Here is a 23,469-nt window from a genome sequence, read left to right as displayed (position 1 = left end):
TTTATGTTTATTTCAATCTTCAACTTTCGAGTTCAAAATAATGTCAATGTCATATTATTATTTTTTAATTTATTAAGGCATTGGATATCGGTGTCTTTTAGCCTTGTATTGCATTGCCATTCAGTGTTGCTACTTTCTGCACGAATATTTTTAAATGAAAATATTGTTGCCTATAAGGGTTAAGGTTGTAAATCACTCAAGATTGGTTGTAATTCTATAAAATAATCATGTTCTGAATAGCCTTCTAGTGCAAATATAATTTTTGGAAAGGACAAGTCCATCCGAGAAACAGCAGAAACTACAAGACTCCAATACACAATTTCTTCTTAGTTTTCCTTAATAAAAATAGATTTAACGGTCAAGGGATGAAAGTCATTTGGGCAAGATACTAGAGGCAAGGTATCTAAGATCTCAGTTTTGGCTTATGAGTTAAGATTCAATTTAACAAAACCACTTGTATTAAAATAGATTTATTTATTTTATCATCTTATAGTATTATATTCAACACATCTGGATGGATCAGTAGGAAAGTACTCCTGACATTTAGTCATGAGTCGTTTCAAAGCCTGTATATATTTTCTTTGCGTTTCGTCGTTCATCACATGCGCCACATTCTTTGAGAAGATCTTCTCACGGCCAGTACGAGCGTGAATACCAACCATTGTTACGCCAATTGGCCATGGCGCATTTCCTATTGCCATTTGTAAGTAGGCGTCACTAGCCTGAAAAAAAATAAAAATAGTACATTTTCAATAACTAGGAACATTATGTTTTTGATGGAATCTGGGTAAATGTAACTTTCAGGTTACCTTCACTAATATTACAAATGCGTATATATCTATATAGATAGATAGATACTTGTTAAAAGGTACCTCAGTAAAAGGTAAAGGCTAAGGTAAGGCTCCAGAATGGCTGCATATATCTCGATGAAATTTGGTATAGATTTATGTAGAAAACTGGAAGAAGACTTCTTACTATTGGTTTCTAAAACCAAAATCGTAATCCCTATCTTTGTTTTTGACAAAACAGGGATGACAATTGGTTTTTAACGGGGTTTTGGTCTCAAAAACTCACTATTACTAAGTTTTCTTTTTAAAACTGCGTGGAGGATGTTTCAGACAAAAGCTAGTTGTCTTATAATTGTTATATGTAAGCATTACTGTATTAAAATATACTAGATAAGAATTAAATCCTAATTAAACCCCATTTAACTTAAGGCTTGTTCACATAAATGTTAAATATACCATTATATAGTTCCTTTCTAAAAGATGCTTTGTTATTTCCATGAGACTATCACAAATATCTTCTGGCAAAGATTTCTTCTTCAATTTTCTCGTTAATGGTTTGAGGTATACTTGAGTCTGTGTGTATGTCGCTCTCGCCATCTTGTGCTTTACAGAATTCTTTTCCGCAGCTGTCGCAGAATTAAGTTGCTGGCCCCACATTTTTAAAAGATACTGTAAAAAATACATAGATTTAATTAATATTTGGTTTTGCGTCTCCCTTGTATGTTATAGAGTCCATTAATGTTCATTAAATTCTCAAGTGATGTGGTGAGGTTAGGAACCATCTCACCCACCCTATTACTAAAATCACATGTATTTTTAACTAAAAAAAAATAATATTTTATTCATTTATTCAATAAATTTGAGCATTGGTGGCTTAGGGGTTTAGCACTTGACTTGCAATCTGCAGGTCCTGGGTTCGAATCCCGCCATGTACCAATGTGTTTTTCGATTTATATATGTACATTTATCCGACGTTCTTACAGTGAAGAAAAACTGTGATGCAACCTGCATATATCTGAGGAGAAATTCAATGATAAGTGTGAAGTCAACCAGTGCTGGGCGAGCGTGGTTGACTATGGCCTAGACACCCATAAAAATTAAGTTAGTCTTCAAGTCCTTTGGTGGGGATGTGTAGTGAGCATGTCATATCTTATTTTAGTACCCTCCTCCTTCAACTGATGTGTCATGTTTTTTTCTAAACCCATCCCCATCACTAGAAGTTCACTAAATAAATGGACAATCCCTATCTAGGTTACTAAAACTGTTCAATAATTTAAATATCACACCTGCAACAATGTCATAATAACAGTCATATCATGATTTCTGTCCCCCTGTCCCATAGTTTTTGCCATTTCTTGAATAAATTCATATGTGATTGAGTCATCCAAATCATCCTCATTGTGAGCTTTCTCATTGTCATTCTGAAAATCAATGGTTTTATTGGGTTGGGTCAATTGATTGCTAAGTCGACCGGCCTATCAGGCAATGACCGATTTATTAAAGGTTCAGACTATAGAGAGGGTAAAAAATTTTCTATGCATTAACATAGAACTAAGAAAGTTGTAAGATAATAAAAAACTTTGATATAACATACTCCTCTTTTGAATAGGTTTTACAATTAATAATAATTTCATATAATTCCATAAGTTTATGTAATGAAAACATTTAAAGTGTAGAAATAAAATACTTACATTTGTCCCTAATGCTAATATTTCATTTAAATATGCTTGATCTACTTTCTCCATAGCTTCCTGGAAATCATTTCTCAGACCCTGTAAAGAAAATTTATAAAGATCACATTAAAAAGAAGCATTAATCAATATGATACATGCTGATAAGATTTTTTGTTAAGAACAATGAACATGTTTTTTGTATTTAGTACTGAATGTATTAAGTTAAATTTAAATTATATTCGACTCACTCTATTTGCTTCAGGTTCCTGAATTTCTATTCTTCTCAGTCTTCTAAATGACTGTACTTCATTTTCTCCAAATAAAGTTATTGGATGTCCTCGCTCCCTCAATCTTTTTACTACTTCAGTTCTAGGCAATGTAGCACTTTCTGTTTGTTTGCTTTCATTTTCTTGTTTGTTAACTGAAATAAAAAAAAAATATGTTAGAACTTAAATAAGAATGGTTTTAGATCATCAGTTGGAAACCACAGGCTTTGTACCTTGCCAATAAAAATAAAACAATATATTTGTCAATTGATTTATTGCACTCAACAGCTAGTTATAAAACAAACTCACCTTTTTCTTCATCTTCTTTTGATTCACTTTGTGGTTCCTCAGGTTTTAAACCATACTTTTTAAAGTACTCCTCTTGTTCTTTTGCTAAAAGCTCACCCCTCTTGAAGTACTTCTTAGTTGGATTCTGATTATAAAGAAAACGTAATGAAATAATAATAATTAAGCTATGATCATAGGAAATATGTTTTACAGCAGCACAAATCTAGAAAACCCTCACAAATCCTTTTATACATTAAAAAAACGAAAACAATACATACCAAAATGTTCTTCTCTTCAAGAAGTTTACGTTTTTTAGCTATCTCTGCTTTTAGAATATCCATCTTAATATGAACAATATATATGTAATATGTAGAATCATCAATACTATTTCATTAAATAATTCATTTCGATTCGATTGCTGTTATTGATTTGCTAATTATTACTTTTATAAAACACAAAACCAAGACCAAGACGTCAGCGTCACAAAATGACAACTTGACTTGACACTCGACTCGCCATTGCTTGACATTAGCATTTTGTATAGATTATATTTAATATAGATATTCGACGTGCCAGGTTTCAATTAAATAACAACAGAAAAATTTAAATTGTACAGGAGTCTACTAATACAATAATACATTTCCGAAATATTTTGAACATAACACAAGCACTATTTTGTTAGTGAATTTGCGTAATAAAGTTTACATAGTAAATAATAGAGCTCTGAAAAAGCTTTCCGTTGAGTATACAAATAGCCGACTATGTAAATTGCTCCATTCTGTAAACGAACTTTTGTCGTTATTCGAATTTGAAATGAATGGAATTTTTAAAAAAGTAACAAAAAGAATACAGAAATCATCAAATCTTTTAATCTGGTTGTGTAACTACTTGTGGTTTTTAAATCCCACTTTTCCCTTCATATATGTGTATATAGTCACTAGCTGTCGCCCGCGACTCCGTATGCGCGCAGTTAAAAAAAAAATGAAAAATTGATGTTGACCGATTCTCAGACCTACTGAATATGCTCACAAAATTTCATGAGAATCGGTCAAGCCGTTTCGGAGGAGTACGGTGACGAAAACTGTGACACGAGAATTTTATATATTAGATAGAACACCCATAACAACTAAGATATAAAATTAAAGAAAAATAAACCTTAATGTTCCATTTATGGAACTTTAGGGAAGATGATCCTATTTGTAGCGGCTTTCTTTGAATTGTTCTTAATATCATTACCGTAACGATAACACTTTAATCACAGCTATTATATTTATGATAACAAAGATAAAAATGTAGTGATTTAATCATTGACTATTATCAAAGTTAGATTTATCAACATTACGCTTGTACTTACCAAAAAACAGCATTACCGTTAGTGTTTACATGAAAATAATGTTTTTTCAAAAGTCAGTACGATTTAATATTTCATTTTACTGTTTACTTTGGATCGGTTTCTTATCGATGTCTGAAGGTTGAATATAAAATTTCTTTTTGTAATTCAGTGATGGGTGGATGGAGGATAGTCGATAATTAGTTGTTAAATTATAGGATTTTCACCGAGATTAATAGGCGGTGAAAGAGCTCCACAAGAATTCGGTAGATTCCATGGGTCGTTACAAAATTTAACGGGACATCATGTTTGTGGCAGTGCAGTTATTTCTAGAAGACATTTGCTAACTGCGGCGCATTGTGTCTACAGGTGAGGTATATACTTTTTTAAATTTAAATACATACAAAATTTTTCCCCCAACATAGATAATTTAAATTGATAAAATTATAAATTATTTTTTGTAGAGTTAAGCCACGATATATTAAAGTAATTGTTGGGACCGTTGATTTAAACAAAGGTGGTAAACAGTATGGTGTAAAAAGTATACATTTATATCCTGAATATAACATTACTAGAAGAATAAATGACATAGCTATAGTTAAGATTAGAGGAAGATTCAATTTGAACTATATTGATGTACTTCAGCTTCCGAAAAGAGATTTGCAAGATGGAGATCCGATTATTTTATCTGGATTTGGAGCAAAAAAGGTAGAGTAACATCGGAACAGATTAAAAATTGTGTTTTTTTTCGAACTAACCAGTGTTTTTTTTAAAGCCTTACGGAGATTCTAGTCGCAAGATGTACGCATTAAATTTGACGGTTTTTTGTCAGAAGACATGTCGTTATGCTATGCGTTATTCAAGAGATGTAACAGATACGATGTTTTGCACTTTTACAAGGATCGGTGAAGGCACCTGTCATGTGAGTAAAGATTAATTATTTTCACATTTATTTAATTTGCATTTGTGATATAATTTTTATATTTGTAGGGTGATTCTGGCAGCCCTCTTATCAAAGACAATGTGCTCGTTGGTTTAGTATCATGGGGAATCCCCTGTGCCATGGGCTTTCCCGACGTCCATACAAGGGTATATCCTTACCTCAAATGGATAAAATCAATAATTTTTGAAAAACAATACAAAACGCTAGAACTAAAAACCGAAGTAAAATTGACTTTGTCAAAATAAGCATAGTATAAAAAGTTTAATAATAAATGAAAACGAAAATTAATTATATCAATTTATTTATAAAGTTTAAGATTTTAGATGTATCCACCTGCAAATAATGAAATGTAAAATAATAAGAGAAGCAAGTCGTTCACATACTTAAAACATACAAATATTATAAATGCTAAAGTTTGGATGGATGGATCTACTTCACTAAGCATCTCCAAAACGATTTAACAGATTTTAATGAAATTTGACATAGATCTAGAACATAGTCTGAAAGAAAATATAGGATACTTACTAAGTTTTTTTAAACTCTGCGCGAACGGATTCAAGGACTAAAACTACTCTATAATTTTCAAAAAATGTACCTACAAACATTAATGTAAGGACAAAACAAAATCAACACAGAAAATAGTCACAAAAAAGTGAAAGATTCTACGAATTCTTTATACGCATTTATTTTTGGAAACAATACCTTATACTCATTGTCATAAGTTTTCAAATCCGATAACACAGCTAGCACAGGTCTCCCGTGTGCGCATTGGAATGGTATTCTGCAGCTTGATAAAGAACTAATGAGTGTTGCACATTCCCTCTTCGATAGCTTATCTCCAAATTTTATTGCGTATCTGCAAGCCTAGAATGAATAACAAAGACGTAACAGCAAATTTTAGTGGCCATTTCCACTAAACAAAAAGCCGTGCGACTACTAGTAATCGCGAACGCGCCAGTGGAAAAAGGACATGCGATTCAAAAGAGTTATGCAGTTAGCTGCGAAGTAGAAAGTGGTTTATTTACTGAAAATCACATTTTCCAACTTACTTCACTAAACACGAGGTCCATAATTGATTTGGGATACGACAAAGTATTGCCTCCCTGTGTTTTTATTGCTTTGATTTCTTCTATGATTAGATTTTTAATAGATTGCATTATGACATCAGCCTGAAGATAAAATAATCTATAAGGGTTCACACAGACTGAGGGGAAAAGCAGAGCATATTTTTTACAAATAAAATTGAGTTTTATACAATTGAAATAAGGTTTAATATAACTTTGCATGTCTATTCTTAATAATAGAAAGAGTAAAAAAGACGTGAAATGTAAATTTAAACCTTGTTTCAATCCTATAAAGCTCAATTTTATATGCGATAAAAAATAAACGTTCTAGGAAACCTTTCGTAAAAGTTTTGGATTAGACAAAATTGACGGAAAAAGAATTTTTTTACCTGTCTACAATATTTTCCAAATATGGCTTTAGGTACAGCATTAATAGTGATTAGAGATTCATTTTCTATTTTCCAATCTAGGCCGAGTTGTTGAAATTTATCTTTAAAATTGTTCAGGTAAAGAACATGGTCCTTGGACAGTTTTATTGAGATTTTTTCACAATTTACACTATTCCATTGATTAAAATCTTTATAATCTGATTAAAAAAAAGATTTAAGGATTTTTTTCCCTTGGTTAAGAAACTTAAACCTACTTATATTTCAACAGAAAGTAATAACGACATCTTACTAATATTATAAATGCGAATGTTTGGATGGATGAATTAATGGATGTTTGTTAGAACTCTCTTCTCAAGAACGGCTCAATGGATCTTGCTGAAATTTGGCATATATGTATATCATAGTCTGGAAGAACACATAGGCTACTTATGACATTTTATTTTAATTCCAGGCGGACGGAATCTCGGGCGACAGCTAATATGGAATATATACTAGGTTTTTTTTAGATTACCTGATAAATTCTCTTCCAGTCTAATTCTTTCGTGTACAGCATGTTGGTCGAATAATACCAAATGTTTCATATTGAGATTGTCACTTTTCAATTCGGCGACTATGAACTTCCTATCAACTTGACCGAAAACCTAAAAAGGAAAAGAAATTTAAAGATAAAACGTACTTAGACATTGTTTATAATTTAAACTAGCTGTCGCCCGCGACTCTGTACGCGCGGCATTACAAAAAAACTTTATGAGTAGCCTATTTGTTCTTATAAAATATATTCTGCAACCATGCCAAATTTCAACAACATCCGTTGAGCCGTTCTGGAGGTACCTTCAAATAAATATACATCTATCCATCCATCCAAACATTCGCATTTATAATATTAGTCAGATATGTTCTTACTTTTGCGTTTTTAAGAGATTGTGTGTCAAATTTTAAACAATTTGGATCTTTGTTAATCTTTTTAGATACTTCATTCATATTTGAAACTTTATTTTCGTATATTTTAATATTTTCCAATACATCATTAGCAAAATTGTTATACAGTTCCTATAATAATATTAAATTTATTTAAATTGAATGATGAAATTTAAAAAATCAATCAATTTTATACAATTATAGAAACATACATCTTGAAAATAATCTTTTTCTAAATTGTAAGAGCAGACATTTTTGCTGTTGCAGTTTTCAAATATTGGCGACATTCCTAAAATCATAGAAATTATAAAAACAAGTATTTAAGTAATATTATTATAAATAAATTTACTATCAAATTTACCTTTAGGTACAAAACTGTGTCTACTTTGTAATATAAAGTTTTCGGATATTTTTAGTTTTTCATTATTCCTAATATTTAGCATTCTCTCGTTATTCACTTCTACAATTTCAATATCGTTATGCGTAATTTGATTATCTTCATTACATATTATTTTTTCATGGTCTTTACTATATTTATTAATATCACAATTATTCAAATTTTCTATATCCATGTTTTGCTCCTCAATAATTAAATCATTATTTTCTACCTCAATAATATTTGATTCATTCTCAATTCGCCTAATATTTGGTACTAAATTAGAATCTCCATTGCTCTGGTTTTCTTCAACATTTCTTTCTTTATTAAATTCTTCACTACTGAATACATTGTTTGATTTTGCTATTGGCAATGGTTGATTATTTTGTACTGTTCTAAAATGGTGTGTTGTTTCTTTTTCATTATCGTGGGGCAAATTGTCAGCTTTACCTACTATGTAACAATTATCATTTTGATTTTCCTCCATTTGATTTCTTGGCTCTTTCCCTTTATTGTTTTGCTCTATATTAGACAAATTATGGTAGTCATTTAAAGATAGATTTCTCATATTTTCAATAGAGTTAAAATATCGTGACATTACGTCGTTTTTGTAACACGAAGAGTTGCTATAATCATGCCTTATATTCTTCCTGGTAGTTAAATTTACACTGTCCTTAATTTCATTTTCTTTATCTATATTAAAATAATTGACTTCTTTATGGTGGTGATCATTGTTTTGATAAACAGCTTTACATAAATCTATAGGTTCTATTTGGCTATCTAATTTTTGACTAAAATGAAATGCTGGCATTTCGGAATTTAGCATAATTTCTTCTAAATTGTTTTCTTCTAAGTTCTGTGTTACTATTGGATCATGATGCCTTTCTTTTTCAATTAAATCATTCGCAGAACTAAAATTGAATCTCAGACATGAAGCTACAGATTCTTGATGACGTATTGTATTTTTATTTAAATTGTTTAGATAACTTGCAATATCCAATGACACGTTTGAATCTAAAATTGTATACGTATTTTGTACATTTCCTGTGATTTTGTATTTCCATTGGTCTATTTGTTTGGTTGGATTTTGTTTGACATTGTACATGTTATTAGTAGAAAATTCAATTGTATGTGATGATTTATGTTCAAAATATGGCACTGTTTTAATTGGTTCTAAATAAGGATATTTATGGGAATTTTTCCTTTTATTTCTGTTGTTATAAAGCTGATTGATACAGGACTTGTATTTATTTGAATTTACGTAAGTGTGTTGATTATTGTGGAGATTGAAATTTTCCTTAGATTGCTTACTAATAAAATGTTTCAGATTTTTATTATTTCTCATCATAGCATCGTTTAAATAATGTTTATGGCTTTCGAAAGTCAGCTTAGGAAAAGATTTATAAACGTGAGCAGTTGAAATGTTATTAACGTGTTTAATTCTTTTATTATATTTATAAAACTGGTCAAAATTTGAAGTCAGTTCACATTCATTTTGAATATTGGCCATACTTTCAATATCGCTGTATTTCTTTTCAAAACACTCTTGAATTTTTCGCAAATGATCATTTTGGTTATTTATATAATAACTGTAATTAATATCAGGCATTTGATCAATATTTCTATCACCAGTATCATTTACAATATTAATGTTATTTCGTCTTTGGGAAGGCAATTTTAATTTCTGATGATGAACTTTCCCATAGTAATTATGTTCTTCGAAAGGTTTATTAAAAAAATTGCCGACTTTTTGGCTATTTATAATTGTCTTTAAGAGATCACTTGATTTTAAATACTCTGTTTCAAGTTTATTTAAAGGCGTAACACCATTAAATGCCAATTTGTGTTCATAGAATGAATGAATATTGCCTTCGCTTTGAAGTAAACTTGTATTCATTTTCGTATCAGATACGTGAAGAGTATTAAGTCGTACTTCATTCATATTATTTTTCTTTTTAGTTAATTTTTCACTATAAATTTCAAATGCAGTTTCTTGCATGTATCGCTTCACTATGGGATCGATTTCTTGGGTTACGATTTTTCGCATATCCTTTTTTCTTTTAAATGCTTTATTTTTTAAGGGTGTCATTTTATTTCGAGTGATATGCAAAAAGTTATCTTTTGTTGTATCTTCTACTCCTGAAGTGAAGTTTTCCTTAGATTTACTAATGTGACCTGCTTCTTCAAGTTCTAGTTTATTTGTATGCGTATTAATTTTATTTCTTTTCTCATCTTGCTGAATTAATTGCTCAATTTTTAGTTTAGATTTATTTTTTTGCTTGTCTTTATTACTTTTAATTAGTTTCTTTAAATTATGATCATTATCAGTTTGAGCATTCTTACCTAATTCTTGAAAATTCATGCTTATAGGAGCTTCTATCACTGAAGATAGATTTTCAGGTACATTGAGGTTGTGACCAGTTTCTTTACTTTTATTAACCATTTTATGCAGATTTTTAAATCGCTTTATACTACTTGAATTTGGGTTTTTCTTTTTCTTCACTATCTTACCTATGACAAAATATTTAACCGTAAATTTGAATTGTACAGCTTGCGAACATTGTCTGCCACTAAAATACATTTCATGGCCATTTAATCTGTCCCTTAGTCATTTTAAATCTGAGACAGCCAGTACTTAAGTCTTGTACACTTACCTTTAACACCTTTGCGCAATTGTGATATTTTATGACCTTTACTTTTATTACCCAATACTTTTTCTATTATTTTCCTCACTTCTTCTCGTGTATTTTCGATTTTATTTTTTCTCTCAGTCTGAGCTACATCTAATTTTTTCAACTTAATATCACCTTTATAGAATTGAACCAATTTTTCTAATAACTCCCTAGTTTGTGTCCAATCTTTAAATTCTATAATTGTTTTTGTTGAAGTTATATTTATATCATAGTCTAAATATGGACATGTTATAAATATAAAGTATGAAGGTATTTCATTGTTTTGCATTTTCTTTTCTAAATGAAGAAAATTATTCTGTAATATAATTTTAATCAGTTGTAACAAAAAAAATACAGTTTATTAACCAAAAATAAAACAAATTACACTTATAAATAAATCAATTAAAGAGAAAAAAAAATAGTTCTTGGCAAGCTGGAAGAAGCTCAGCTGATGCTGCCTCCAGTTTGTCACTGAAGCCCAAGCTGATTTTCAGCCTCCTCGTAGTTACTCTAACAAAGTGCAGATAATTTCGTACATTTTTTACATATTAAGTTTATAAGGTTGTAAATGTAATTTTTAAAGGTGTAACTTCATAAATTGTTTTTCCTTCTTATAAAGTTTACCATTTGTGAACTTATTTAAGAAATAACAGAATTTTACCATAATTGGTTCCAAGGCAAAAATAACTGTATACTTTAGGCATTATAGGTCTGAATGAAAAAACATAAATGCTTGTTTACTTGAACCAACTATGTTATCTACACTAATATTATTAAAATAACTAGATAATTCATTTGCCATTAGAAAGCTACATTATCACTGAGTAAAATAGGCTATATTTATGGCTAGTAAGTACATATGACTTATAACAATGAATTCCTATCCAAAGTCAGTTAACCACTGCTCAGAACTAGAGTAATACAAATTTGATATCTTTACCTTAGTCTTCACATTTTTACATAATGGTCTATTTTTTGTAAAATTGGAATTTATTATATCATGAAGAGGACTTTTATTGATAAATCTTCCATTCAAATATATCCATTGGTATGAACTTTTACTATTTTGTTTACTTATAAATCCTTTTGCTTTATACTGATGTTTTTCAATCTGTAATTCTTGAAGATCTTTTTTATCTATTTCATATAGTGAAGTAAGTGTTTGATAAACATCTCTGTTTTTATGTACTTTATATATAATCTCATTTTTGGAGTTGTCACGGAGACTTATTGAAACATTTGTATTTACTAGTGATAATTGTTGAAGAAATAATTTAATATTTTGTAATTCATTCAAGGGATTTGTAGCTTTTTTCTGAATATGCAAATTGTAAAGAAAGCCTTTTATTTCCACCTTCAAATTAGAAATAATAAATTAATTTAACTGAATTAGACTTATTTATTTTAGTATTTGAGAGAAAATTTTCTTTACTTACTGTGGTTCCTTTTGAAGGTCTCATTGAAGTTATTTTACTGTCTTTGTGCTGTCCGTTATAAAAGCTTTTAACCCATGTTTCACCAGCATCCTTGTGTCTGGTTGTTATTTTAACACACTGTGAAACTTCAATTATATTCGACAAAGATTCGCCGCGAAATCCAAATTTAATAGGTGCACTTTTAATTGCGGATTTTTCAGTGACTTTACTGCTGGCATACCTCTGTCCCAAGAGAGGAATATCACATTTCGCAATTCCAAAACCATTGTCAATAACTTGTATGACATTCTCATAAATATGAATTCTTACAGCAACCGAAGTAGCATCGGCATCGAGGGAATTGTAGACCTAAAAATAAGATGGTAATATGAGAATTCAATCATTTTACATTAACTAAAATATTCATAATTACCAATTCTTCGACAGCGTTTTTGTAGTTATTTATTTTAGAAGAAGCACTTAAAAGAGATTGAATATCAGTTGGCAGCTTTTTAATAATCATTTTATGTTATCTTAAAATATTACTCTAATTTTACTTTAAATCAATTATTTGGCATGCCATGTTACGTTCATTTGTTTTGTTGATAAACAAAATGCTAAACAAAATATAGTATAATGTCACATTATTTCACCTTAATCAAATATTGAATTCATTATAAGCACATTACTTCTTCATTTGTTTAGTTTTTTTAAAACAATACCTTAAATACTATTTATTAGGTTTTGTGTTTGGCGCTTTTTACTTCTTTTATGTTTTTAACTTATCTTTTATCAGTACCACATCAAAGAGTAAAGAATTAGAATTTATAATTTAGAATACCATAGATAATTTTCAATCTTTTTATACACCAACGTCAAGGATTTAAAAATTAGATAAACCTGGATAATTTCTGAAGGATAATCTTGAATATTTGACTATGTATGATAAACCACATCACTTTTTCGTTTAAGACGGTACAATAGTAGATTGCAGGATTTGAAGCGAAAGTTTTATCTTTCGATGACCTTTTTCTTAACCGTTAGTATTATCTCTTCAAGATTTTCTTTGGCAATGAAACATACTACAGTTACATCAGGACCGTGTGTATTGTAAACTTCTTAGTCTCGCTACTCTCGTTATCTTGGAAATTTAATAGCAGATGACGGGACGATGATACACATTTATTTCTTTGAAGACCGGAAGATAGGAACACGTCAAAACAGATTAGGATGACATCACTTTTCGAGATAATCTTATTTATTATACGATTATAGTCTCAAGCACATAGTTAGAAAAGAGTATAACACTTTAAACATCTTCGTACGGTACATTATTTTTATCTAAAATCTGGAAAAGAAAAATATTCGATAAATGCGCATTTGGTTTACAACCTAACTGTCAGTATCCACTGACGAAACACCCACACAAAAACATATTGTTATCCCAGTTTTTTCAAGAACAAAAGCGATGACACGAAACCGTGTTTTTGTACGAGTGTTTTGGCAGTGAAACCCGATGGTAATAAATCGCATAGAAAACAAACGGCTTCTACACCAATTGACATTGTCTGATTTCACTTTATAAATGAAAAATTGATATAAACACACATTGCCTTCCGTTTCTTTTATACAAATATCGATTGATTTCAACCCTGAATATTGTAGTATATAACTATAGATATGTAGACATTCGTAGAGGACAAGGGTTGAAGTAGCGGCCAGCAGTTCCCATCGTAGCACACTATTATAAAATCGTGTTGATGTAGCGCAATAACGTGTTTAATTTTAAATGAGAATATTTAACACAAAAAGTTAGGGTTGCCAGCTGTGTTTAGATTTTAATGGAAATATTATATTCCTAACATCAAGTATTTTTATTATGAATATAAGTTTTGAAGAGGAAATTAAAATATTTTGGGAATATATTAAGAGGTGAGTAATATACGTTCTGCATTTATTACATTATCAGTAACCATAATAGTGTTATAGAGACTGTAAAAGAGTGCGTCAAAAGCTAGAGGTGGAATTAGTTGGGGATTAATTTTCGCAAAACACAACAGGACTAATCATTCGATTTATTACTATTGGTTTCTTATAAGATTTTTTCGTGTTGTGACGAGAACCGGAGTCCCAGATACAAGGAAATACATAAAATTTATTAATAATATTACGTCATAATGCTAAGAAAACATGATGTTAAATAAAACATTAGTCAAATTCTAAGTTAATGATTAATGGATGACTGTTTTAAGAAGTGTTTAAAAGTAATAATACCCTGAGGAGTTACACTGATAAAATATTTTGATTGCATTTTCTTAGAAGTAGAGAAAAAAACTGAAAGATAAAGACATTTCACAAACATGACTAATAGACGGTTAGTTCGATATATCGTGGTTCGTAGCTTAATAAAGCTGACTTGAAGAGTCCTAGGTTGATTTTCACATAGCATTTTACTATAATGTGTACACTTGCAAAAGATCAAATTTATTTTGTTGTTTGCTTTAAATTGTTAATTGCAAAGTTCTACTACGCTTATTTCCAATCAATACAAAGGAATGATACCTTTCGTTCGCACAAGTTGTATGAAAAATAAATAATAATCAAAAGAAAGAAAAAAAAGAGAGTACCAGGTACCTACTATTTTATCAGACTCATCAGCAAGCAATTCTTGTGAGTCACTAAATAGTACTTATCAATACAAACTGCAATCGCATGTCTAAAGAACCTTGCAACAATAGAATAATTGTTATTTACATTTGTTAACTAAATATTTTCTCCAGCTACCTGACTAGTAACTTTGTGTCTTTGAGGTATATTGTTATTTGCCCTTAACTAATTTTTATTATTAAAGATGAGTACTATATATCTTACAAAGTAACTATTTCCCTAAAATAAATCTTAGAACCAAATTATTAAGTTTTTGATTTACCTTATGTTTAGGTCTAATTTGCCTAATCTATTAGTCAAATTGTAGGGGTATTCCAGGAAGTGGAAATCCATTACACAAAACTAGCTGTAGCCCGCGACTCAGTCCGCGCGGAATTAAAAAAAAGCTTACTAACTAGCCTATGCGTTCTTCCAGACTATGTTCTACATCTGTGCTAAATTTTATCAAGATCCGTTCAGCCGTTCCGGAGATACCTTCAAACAAACATCCATTAATCTAAACATTCGCATTTATGATATTAGTGAGATAATAAACTGTATTAGGTACATATAAAAGAACTACATTTGCCTGTGAAATTACTTCTGTTTTAATACAGTATTGATTCAGTTTTTTACTCTCTGGTAACAAGTATCGCGAGAACTCGTAAAGCCGACATGTTTCAATAAATGAGTCGAAGTCGTATTGTTATTGATTAATTTATAACGTGTCGTACGTCCTTGGCGGGAATTCAAGGGGCTCCCTTACTGATGAAGTAACGACTTATTCTACGGAAGTTCGGAATCTCGATTGTCGAAATAGTCAGTTATCTCAGATTCATTCAGCATGAAAGGAATGTGCATGAATATGTTTTGTACTAGCCTTTAAACAGTCGTAACTATAGCTATGAAATACATAAAAATAATTGCAGTTAATTAAAAATGTTACATATAGTTTTGATTAGTTAAATTATCATTTTTATGCTCTTTGCATTAAACTGAATAATATTTAATGATGTTTAAAGTTCATCGCTTTAACGAAGCTTTGACTTATTTTTTACAATGAGTATTGAATTTAATGAATAGCTTTCGAAACAAACCTATAGAAAAATTTTCATAACTTCGACTTATCAATAGGTGAAAATAATATGACCAAGTACAATTTTATATGTTTTAACCGTTACGAAATGAATAATAAATTTTGAAAATTTTTCTTCAATTTAGTTATAAAAATTTTAAACACAACAAAAAAGTTTACGTGATCTTTTGTTTCGATGCATCATTTCTACGTATATTCCCGTTGTTTTTCTACATTCCGAAGTTTTGACGAATCTTTTATCTTTCATTCGGTTATTGTTAACTCGCCATTGCTAAAACAATGTCCAAAAGATAACCTGATAGTATCCCAAGGGACCAAGTCGTTATAAATAGAAAAGGAACAATTTAAAAGCAACATTACCTATTTTGAATTCATCGAGTGTACTTCGAAAGAACTTAAAGTAAGTTATAATGTTTTATACTCGTAATTCTATTTCTGACAATAATACTTCAATAATTCAATCTTTAATGGTCTTTTTCAGATGTACATATCAGGGATTTTGTTAGCAATCGTTTATGCAACCTTAGCTGCTGAAATTCCAACACCGCATATGCTAGAGAAACTATCAACTTTCAAAAATGCTGATATATCAATGGAAACACAGCATGTTTTTAATAAAGATGTACAATATGAAAAAGAACATCATCCTGTATACAGAGGTGAAGAGTTCAAGAACGAAGGTAGGGCGAGGATAGAGCCGGTGAAGTCTAAAGGACCCGTCGTGAAACATGACATGTTAGCTGATGACTCCGCCGTAGGTTCCACCGATGTCAATAGAGTGGTAAGTGACATTGTTACTTAATAGGGTATTATTATAATAGAAGATACTGGAATGAAGTGTATTAATTATTATATTGCTGTGAAGGATTTTCATAAAAAACACTTTAAAAATTGAGCTCTACAACCCTTATTAGTGTCGCATCAAGTTCTTACTATAAGAGAGATTGAACTGTAAAGAACAAGGCAACAATAATTCAGATTAATAGAAATTATGATTGTTTAATTAATTTTCTAGGATAATTTACCTTTACCGGAATACGGTTACGGACACCCATCATCGGAAGTGGCATATCCCGATATTCCATATGCTCCCGGTTATGGTTACGGCAATGGGTACGTAAAAAGTTAATATTTTGATAGTTACGCTTGTTTTATGTATTTAAAACTAGCTTTTACCCGCGACTTCGTCCGCGCAGAATAAAAAAAATGCACACAAGATAAAACAGTTCATATGTCCGTCTCCTAGTTCTAAGCTACCTCCCCATCAATTTTCAGCTAAATCCGTTCGACCGATCTTGAGTTATAAATAGTGTAACTAACACGACTTTCTTTTATATACATAGATATGAAATTACGTATTATATGCACTCAATATCCTAGGAATCTATTAAGTTTGGCCCTCAAAATCAATTGCTTTAAAAATATAAAAACATTTATTTTTCTTATAATTTCATTTTAAACTTTTCAGTTACGATGTTTACGGAAACAGCCTTAGTGATTACCTGTTAGAGCCTGACACTTCCACCTTTGGACTTCTTTGGAGCCAAGTGCCTGATTCTAGAGTGAGTTTTGAACTTACATTTTCATAGCATTGCATATAAGATTAGTTTCGAATTCTTGTTTTAAAGTCATGTATGCATCGATTTGATGAAATTAATTTTCTTACTTACTAACTTTTGTTACCAACAATTTCAGACAATTGTCCACTTGATGGGCAGAACTATTGGCTGGATCTTGAACAGCGTCTTCGTTCTACTCATTGGGTCTCTTATTACCGTTGGAGTTTGTTCCTACACCAATCTCTGCACCATAACATTTCAAGGAGTTGGTCCCATACACGAAGAAATGAGGTCCTTCATTACACCAGAACGTTTAGAGAAGATCAGTACTGCTGCTAACTTTGTGAAGACGGCGATAGACAAATACCAAAAGATACAAAAAGTTACAGATCAGGGAATTAGAAAACGCAGTGTAATATGAATTTTAAAGAATCATATTTTCAATTAACATTTTAAATAAAAAGATATATTCTAGTAAAATGGTGTTATTTTTTATTATTTCTATAAAGTAAATGGGAAATTTAATAAATGGAAAAGGTCTTACCGACATGTTTAAAATTAATAATAAATAATTAATAAATTGTCTAGGTTTTGTATTAAACCGAAAAAAAAAATGTAATTGGACTGCTTTTTCTACTGCGGTTTTAAGAAAGTTATATTAATAGTCTAAGAGCCCGTGAACCCCAGACCTTCGTTATTTTATAAAAGCTGAAAGTTTGTCAGCGCATGCTCCCAACACAGGTAAGAACGATGGACTATTATGAAGTTTGGGTTACCGTGGCTTTGGCAGGTAAACGGTACTAAAGGTGTGTAAAATACCGATCTAAATTCATCAAATAATAAAGTGTGATTTTTTGGTATTACCTTCAGAATATTATTAAAAATCACGTTATTGATTGCCAGACACTTAACATCGTGGCAACCCCTTGCCAGACACCCCTAATGTTCATGAAATTATAATTCTACTTATGTTATAGTATAAAAGCTGATTTTTATATATAATACTTAGGTAATAATTAGATGATGTTTCCTCATCAGCCAGACATTTTTGATAGTTCCAACCCCTTGCCAGACAATGATGTAGGGTCGCTGTAGGAGCGAGCGCGAGACAGTATATGTATGGTGGGTGCGAGTGATTTTTTTTACTTATATCAACACTGGTATCACTTTGAATCGAACTATTTACTTCTGTGGTTGCATTAGCATTTTCACTCACTTCTTCAAGTCCGCGAATGTCCACAGCTGCCTGGGAAGGTTGAAGTTCTGTTGATTGAGAAGCTGAAGGTGGGTGTGATACAGTTAACTCAGACAAATGCGATGAACCTGGTATTGAATCGTCTGTTGATATATTTACGTCTTTAGATGGCTCTTTTTCTTGCTCTGTTTCAACAGTCTTTTTAGAATTTTTAGGTTCTGGGGTAAAATATTTTTTCATCAGTCCTGTGAATGATTTGTAACATTCCCTGTGATAACCACTCTCTGTATATTCACGTGGAAGAATGATGTTATTATATTTAAGGTTATGTTTTTTTCGCAATTTTAAAATTAATTCACATTTTTTCAATGTCTCGTCAGAAAATAATATTATTTTACCACTACTTTTCTTACAAATAACACAAATTAACATATCACCCATGACTTAATTTTTTAAACAAAATCGTAAGCATATAATGTACGTATCATACACTAATAATATATTGAATATACTTTATAGTCTGTATATATTCGAAATATTTTATGTTGTAAATTTATAATAACTATTCAATTAATAATACTTGAAGATAGCATATAAGATTATTTTAGCTGATGTAAACATATACTAAGTACTAAACAATACATGCGCAGTAGAAATAACAACTGCGCAGTGAGAGATCACGATAGACCTATCTCACCATCTCACTCGCACCCACCATACATATACTGCCTCGCGCTCGCTCCTACAGCGACCCTACATCATTGTCTGGCAAGGGGTTGGAACCATCAAAAATGTCTGGCTGATGAGGAAACATCATCTAATTATTACCTAAGTATTATATATAAAAATCAGCTTTTATACTATAATATAAGTAGAATTATAATTTCATGAACATTAGGGGTGTCTGGCAAGGGGTTGCCACGATGTTAAGTGTCTGGCAATCAATAACGTGATTTTTAATAATATTCTGAAGGTAATACCAAAAAATCACACTTTATTATTTGATGAATTTAGATCGGTATTTTACACACCTTTAGTACCGTTTACCTGCCAAAGCCACGGTAACCCAAACTTCATAATAGTCCATCGTTCTTACCTGTGTTGGGAGCATGCGCTGACAAACTTTCAGCTTTTATAAAATAACGAAGGTCTGGGGTTCACGGGCTCTTGCTCTATAAATGAAACAATAAAGCAACGCGAGGGCAACGTACTTCTCGTATAATAGAAATGTCCTCAAAGTCATTCCGCAATTATGTACTTGTTTGTGCATAAATGTTTTCCTTTACTCGAGCCGAGTCTGATATCATTCTATTTCGTTTTTATTTCTTTCATAGTTTCAGAAACTAGTGACCATTACATTATATCTATACTAATACTAGCTTTTACCCGCGACTCCGTACGCGCGGAATGAAAAATAGATAACGGGGTAAAAATTATCCTATGTCCGTTTCCTGGTTCAAAGCTACCTGCCCACCAATTTTCAGTCAAATCGATTGAGCCGTTCTTGAGGTATAAATAGTGTAACTAGCACGACTTTCTTTTATATATATAAATATAGATTATAAATAGATAAGATTTGAATGCATGTTTTTTTGTTTGTATTGAATAGGCTCCGAAACTACTGAGCCGATTGGAAAAGTTTTTGCACTGTTGGGATGCTACATTTTCATATTTCTACGCAAACAAAGTCGCGTGCAACTGCTAGTTTATATATGTACCTTGTTAGATTTCAATAAAATCTAACAAATTATATGTTAGACTTGTTTTTTGCATGATTTATTTCTTTACAATAAACCAGTGTTTAAATATTTATGACTTTACATAAACGTAAAATTATTTTTATTTTTCTGAAACTCATAATATATTATTTAACTGTAAACTTATCTTGCTTAAAAGTTTATCCTCATACTATCTTAAAAGATAAGAATCTAAAAATAGTTATGCTAGTGCGTTTCTTCAATAACCTTAAATACAGTAGTCCCTAGTTATTTACATAAACATGTAATATATATTTTATATCGTGATAAATAAATAATCAATTGATCATCTTTTATTTATCTGATATTTAATTTACGTTGTTTAAGCTTCTGATGGATTTTTCAACGAATAATATATATATTTTACTTTTTATTGATTAGATAACTCATATCAATTTTTTATAGCACATATAATTTATTTAGAATGTAAAAATTAATTTGTTTTTATATATTTGATAACAGGTTTTTATCACCTTTACATAGTCCTGTATATGCATATCTTTTCTTGTTACATCTCACAGTGATTATTAAAATACATTTTCAAAATTGACGATAACGCCATCTATTATCATAAAAATATTTAATGGCTAGAAAACAATATTTTTTTCATATTCAAGGTAAAAGGGTTATTATAATTTCAGTTATCAATTTATTTTATCAAAAGTAAATGTTCACTGACACTTTATGCATGCCCGTTATCTCTATTTCGTATAAACAATATTGTTTTGTAAACACACTCTTGCTATGTATTTTATCAGCACACTTTAATTACTGTAATGAATGTACATTTTTTTTATATTCTAACTATCCTCATACGTTAACGTTCGTAATTATATGAAGGAGAAAAACTTGAGAGGTGTCAAGGGACACCCGGATGGAACGAAGTTACTTACAATTAATTAGTGAAGGAACCAATGTTTATTCTATGAATAAAAAACTTAAGTCTTCACAAGAAGTACATTTCATTTCTATGAATTTTCGTTATATATTGTCACGTCGTTGCCATGGTGAAGTAGCGCTCATTCGTCTATAACAAAAAGTGTCGTGACAACTTTTCGTAAGAATTTTTTCCGTCTAGCCCCCTTTCATAACGCGCGATAAGGAACTTCGTTCCAAAAAAAATATGTAAAGAAGAGATGATCATGAAAAAGACATTAATCGTAAAATTACGTTACATTCCCGCCAATATTCTGAAAGGGCTATATTTTTTTTGTTATTTGGGGGGGGGGGGGGGGTGATCTTTTGAAGATTCTTAGAAGGTCCATTAAGTAATGTCTATAAGGTATACATGAGATAAAAATATGTATGATGTCACGAATGTCTTATTGCAATTTTTTTTTATATAAACTATAATTATTTGTTAGTCAATTTAAATCTCAATGTTTTCGCATTACAAGCGACAAAACAATTAGCACTATGCGTTGTATCTGTAATCATATCAGTAATAAACATCGACTATTGTGTATTTACCACGAGGAACAGTAATTTTCATATGTGCGGCATGATAAGCAAATTATATATTTCGTTGAAGAGTCTTGTACTTAACCAATTGTATGTGCAAACAACAGCATGGGATATTAACAGAAAAAAGATTCCACTGCTGAAACAAATCAATTATTACTTCGCTTAATATATGTCTGAGGAGTTCGGAGTCTACCTAAGTTAGGACCACTACGAGTAAGTCATAGTCAACCGCGCTGGCCTAGTGCTAGTTTGATTACTGCTCACGCATCTCTGAATTTCTTTGTCGATATGTGCAGGTTTCATCATGATGTTTTGATTCACCGTAAGAACGTCGGATAAATTTACATTATAAAATTCGAAAATCAAAACTCTTTTGTACATGACGGGGTTTGTACATTAGAAGTTCGGCTTAATTAGCCCTTGAGCCACTGACGCTCTCTTATTACAAATAGGGTTTTATCACTAATACGGACTTGCAAACTTTTTGTTTTATGTTAAAATTGTTCATAAAATGTAGCGCTGTTTGTACAGCTGTTGTCTAAAATTCAGCCAGTAACAGTTTATAATATTTTAAAATTGTAAAATTTGCTGTGTATAATAAATTATTATTCATTACGTGGCAAAAATTTCACACCTTTGCTATGCAATTTTATAGTGATAGACGAATATATATTTTGGGTTATGAGTTTGACCCCACCTCTTGATTAATTATCATTTTATCGATTGTGTTTTCTATCGATTTGTTTTCTCACATAAATTAGAACAAGGTCATATAATTATCAGGTCACTTTTGTGCTCTTCGGAAAAATTAATCATTTGGAAAAAAATATTAGGATTTGAAATTATATCAGTCGTTTGTTTTTTTAGTTTCGGGAGCTCCTTTTGTTTAAATTCTAACATATTACTGAATTTATTCTTGTATGATGTCGACAAAGTGCATTGAATATGATACAAATTGTTCGATGTAAAATAAGAACAAGTCTACAAAGACATGTATTAAAATTGTTACTAATATTCCATGTGGGTGATGCTAAATTAAATAAATGCGTCATTTAATGAATCACTAAGTAGATGTTAAAACCTCTGTACATATTGTTAAACTGTGTGCGATTAGTCACATACGCTTGCTTTAAAATACGTCGTATAATTTGCGTCTTCAGAATGTATTTTTTAAATTTGCTGTAAAATTAAGACCAGATTTATCTTGTTCACGTTGACTAGACGAATGTCAAACATCTGGTCACTGTAACATTCGTACGGGCAATGTGTCATTGTCGCCTTATCGTTTATTGTGATTAAAATGTGTTTTAAACAAAGTGTCTTCGTGCCAGTTGCATTTTAGTTTCCAGTGCACTTGTTTCATTTTTATCGGGTGACGTCATAGTGTCATGGAACCGTTTTAATTATAAAGATTCGAGCGTTATCTTGTTTGTGTTTGTAGCTAGAGCACTGTGTTTTGTGCCAGTGTTATATGGGATCGTAGTAATTCACCACGCAAAATGGGCAATACTAAAAGTAAGAAAGTTAAAATAACTCAAACAGGACCGCTTGGTGCTGAGAATGAGAACCGTGAACGTATAAATTCTATTAAAACCGATGTATCCGATGTGAATGCAAAGAGAAATGTCGG

At 30.8% G+C, this 23,469-nt stretch overlaps 4 protein-coding genes across 5 annotated transcripts; 2 read left to right on the top strand and 2 right to left on the bottom strand.

The window, feature by feature from the left end:
• Positions 1-460: 460 nt before the first annotated feature.
• Positions 461-3,524, bottom strand: LOC123721274 (pre-mRNA-splicing factor 18). The gene is made up of 7 exons (XM_045679527.1): positions 3,294-3,524; positions 3,037-3,160; positions 2,710-2,882; positions 2,480-2,560; positions 2,075-2,209; positions 1,245-1,457; positions 461-722 (listed from the first exon to the last, which is right to left on the bottom strand). The coding sequence occupies exons 1-7, from the start codon at positions 3,354-3,356 to the stop codon at positions 483-485; spliced, it is 1,029 nt and encodes a 342-aa protein (XP_045535483.1). The 5' UTR covers positions 3,357-3,524; the 3' UTR covers positions 461-482.
• A 708-nt stretch (positions 3,525-4,232) lies between these two features.
• LOC106718164 (chymotrypsin-2) lies at positions 4,233-5,617 on the top strand. Its single transcript, XM_014512174.2, has 5 exons — positions 4,233-4,486; positions 4,564-4,714; positions 4,810-5,053; positions 5,121-5,267; positions 5,336-5,617. The coding sequence occupies exons 1-5, from the start codon at positions 4,399-4,401 to the stop codon at positions 5,531-5,533; spliced, it is 828 nt and encodes a 275-aa protein (XP_014367660.2). The 5' UTR covers positions 4,233-4,398; the 3' UTR covers positions 5,534-5,617.
• Positions 5,618-5,930: 313 nt separating this feature from the next.
• LOC106718250 (protein PFF0380w-like) lies at positions 5,931-12,645 on the bottom strand. The gene is made up of 12 exons (XM_045679469.1): positions 12,556-12,645; positions 12,144-12,491; positions 11,620-12,061; positions 10,690-10,941; positions 8,207-10,546; positions 8,021-8,155; positions 7,872-7,948; positions 7,645-7,791; positions 7,253-7,382; positions 6,742-6,938; positions 6,338-6,457; positions 5,931-6,152 (listed from the first exon to the last, which is right to left on the bottom strand). The coding sequence occupies exons 1-12, from the start codon at positions 12,643-12,645 to the stop codon at positions 5,931-5,933; spliced, it is 4,500 nt and encodes a 1,499-aa protein (XP_045535425.1).
• Positions 12,646-13,149: 504 nt separating this feature from the next.
• On the top strand, positions 13,150-17,847 carry LOC106718170. Of its 2 annotated transcripts, XM_045679354.1 has the most exons (6): positions 13,150-13,161; positions 15,990-16,264; positions 16,346-16,645; positions 16,880-16,977; positions 17,333-17,426; positions 17,560-17,847. In XM_045679354.1, the coding sequence occupies exons 3-6, from the start codon at positions 16,346-16,348 to the stop codon at positions 17,842-17,844; spliced, it is 777 nt and encodes a 258-aa protein (XP_045535310.1). In that variant the 5' UTR covers positions 13,150-13,161; positions 15,990-16,264; the 3' UTR covers positions 17,845-17,847. The 2 variants fall into 2 exon arrangements, with proteins under 2 accessions (XP_045535310.1, XP_014367667.2); XM_014512181.2 differs by lacking the exon at positions 13,150-13,161 and having other exon boundaries at positions 15,986-16,264.
• The last annotated feature ends 5,622 nt before the right edge of the window (positions 17,848-23,469 follow it).

This window comes from Papilio machaon, chromosome 9 (assembly GCF_912999745.1).
Source record: "Papilio machaon chromosome 9, ilPapMach1.1, whole genome shotgun sequence".
NCBI lineage: Eukaryota > Metazoa > Arthropoda > Insecta > Lepidoptera > Papilionidae > Papilio > Papilio machaon.
This window is presented reverse-complemented; position numbering and strand designations above follow the sequence as displayed.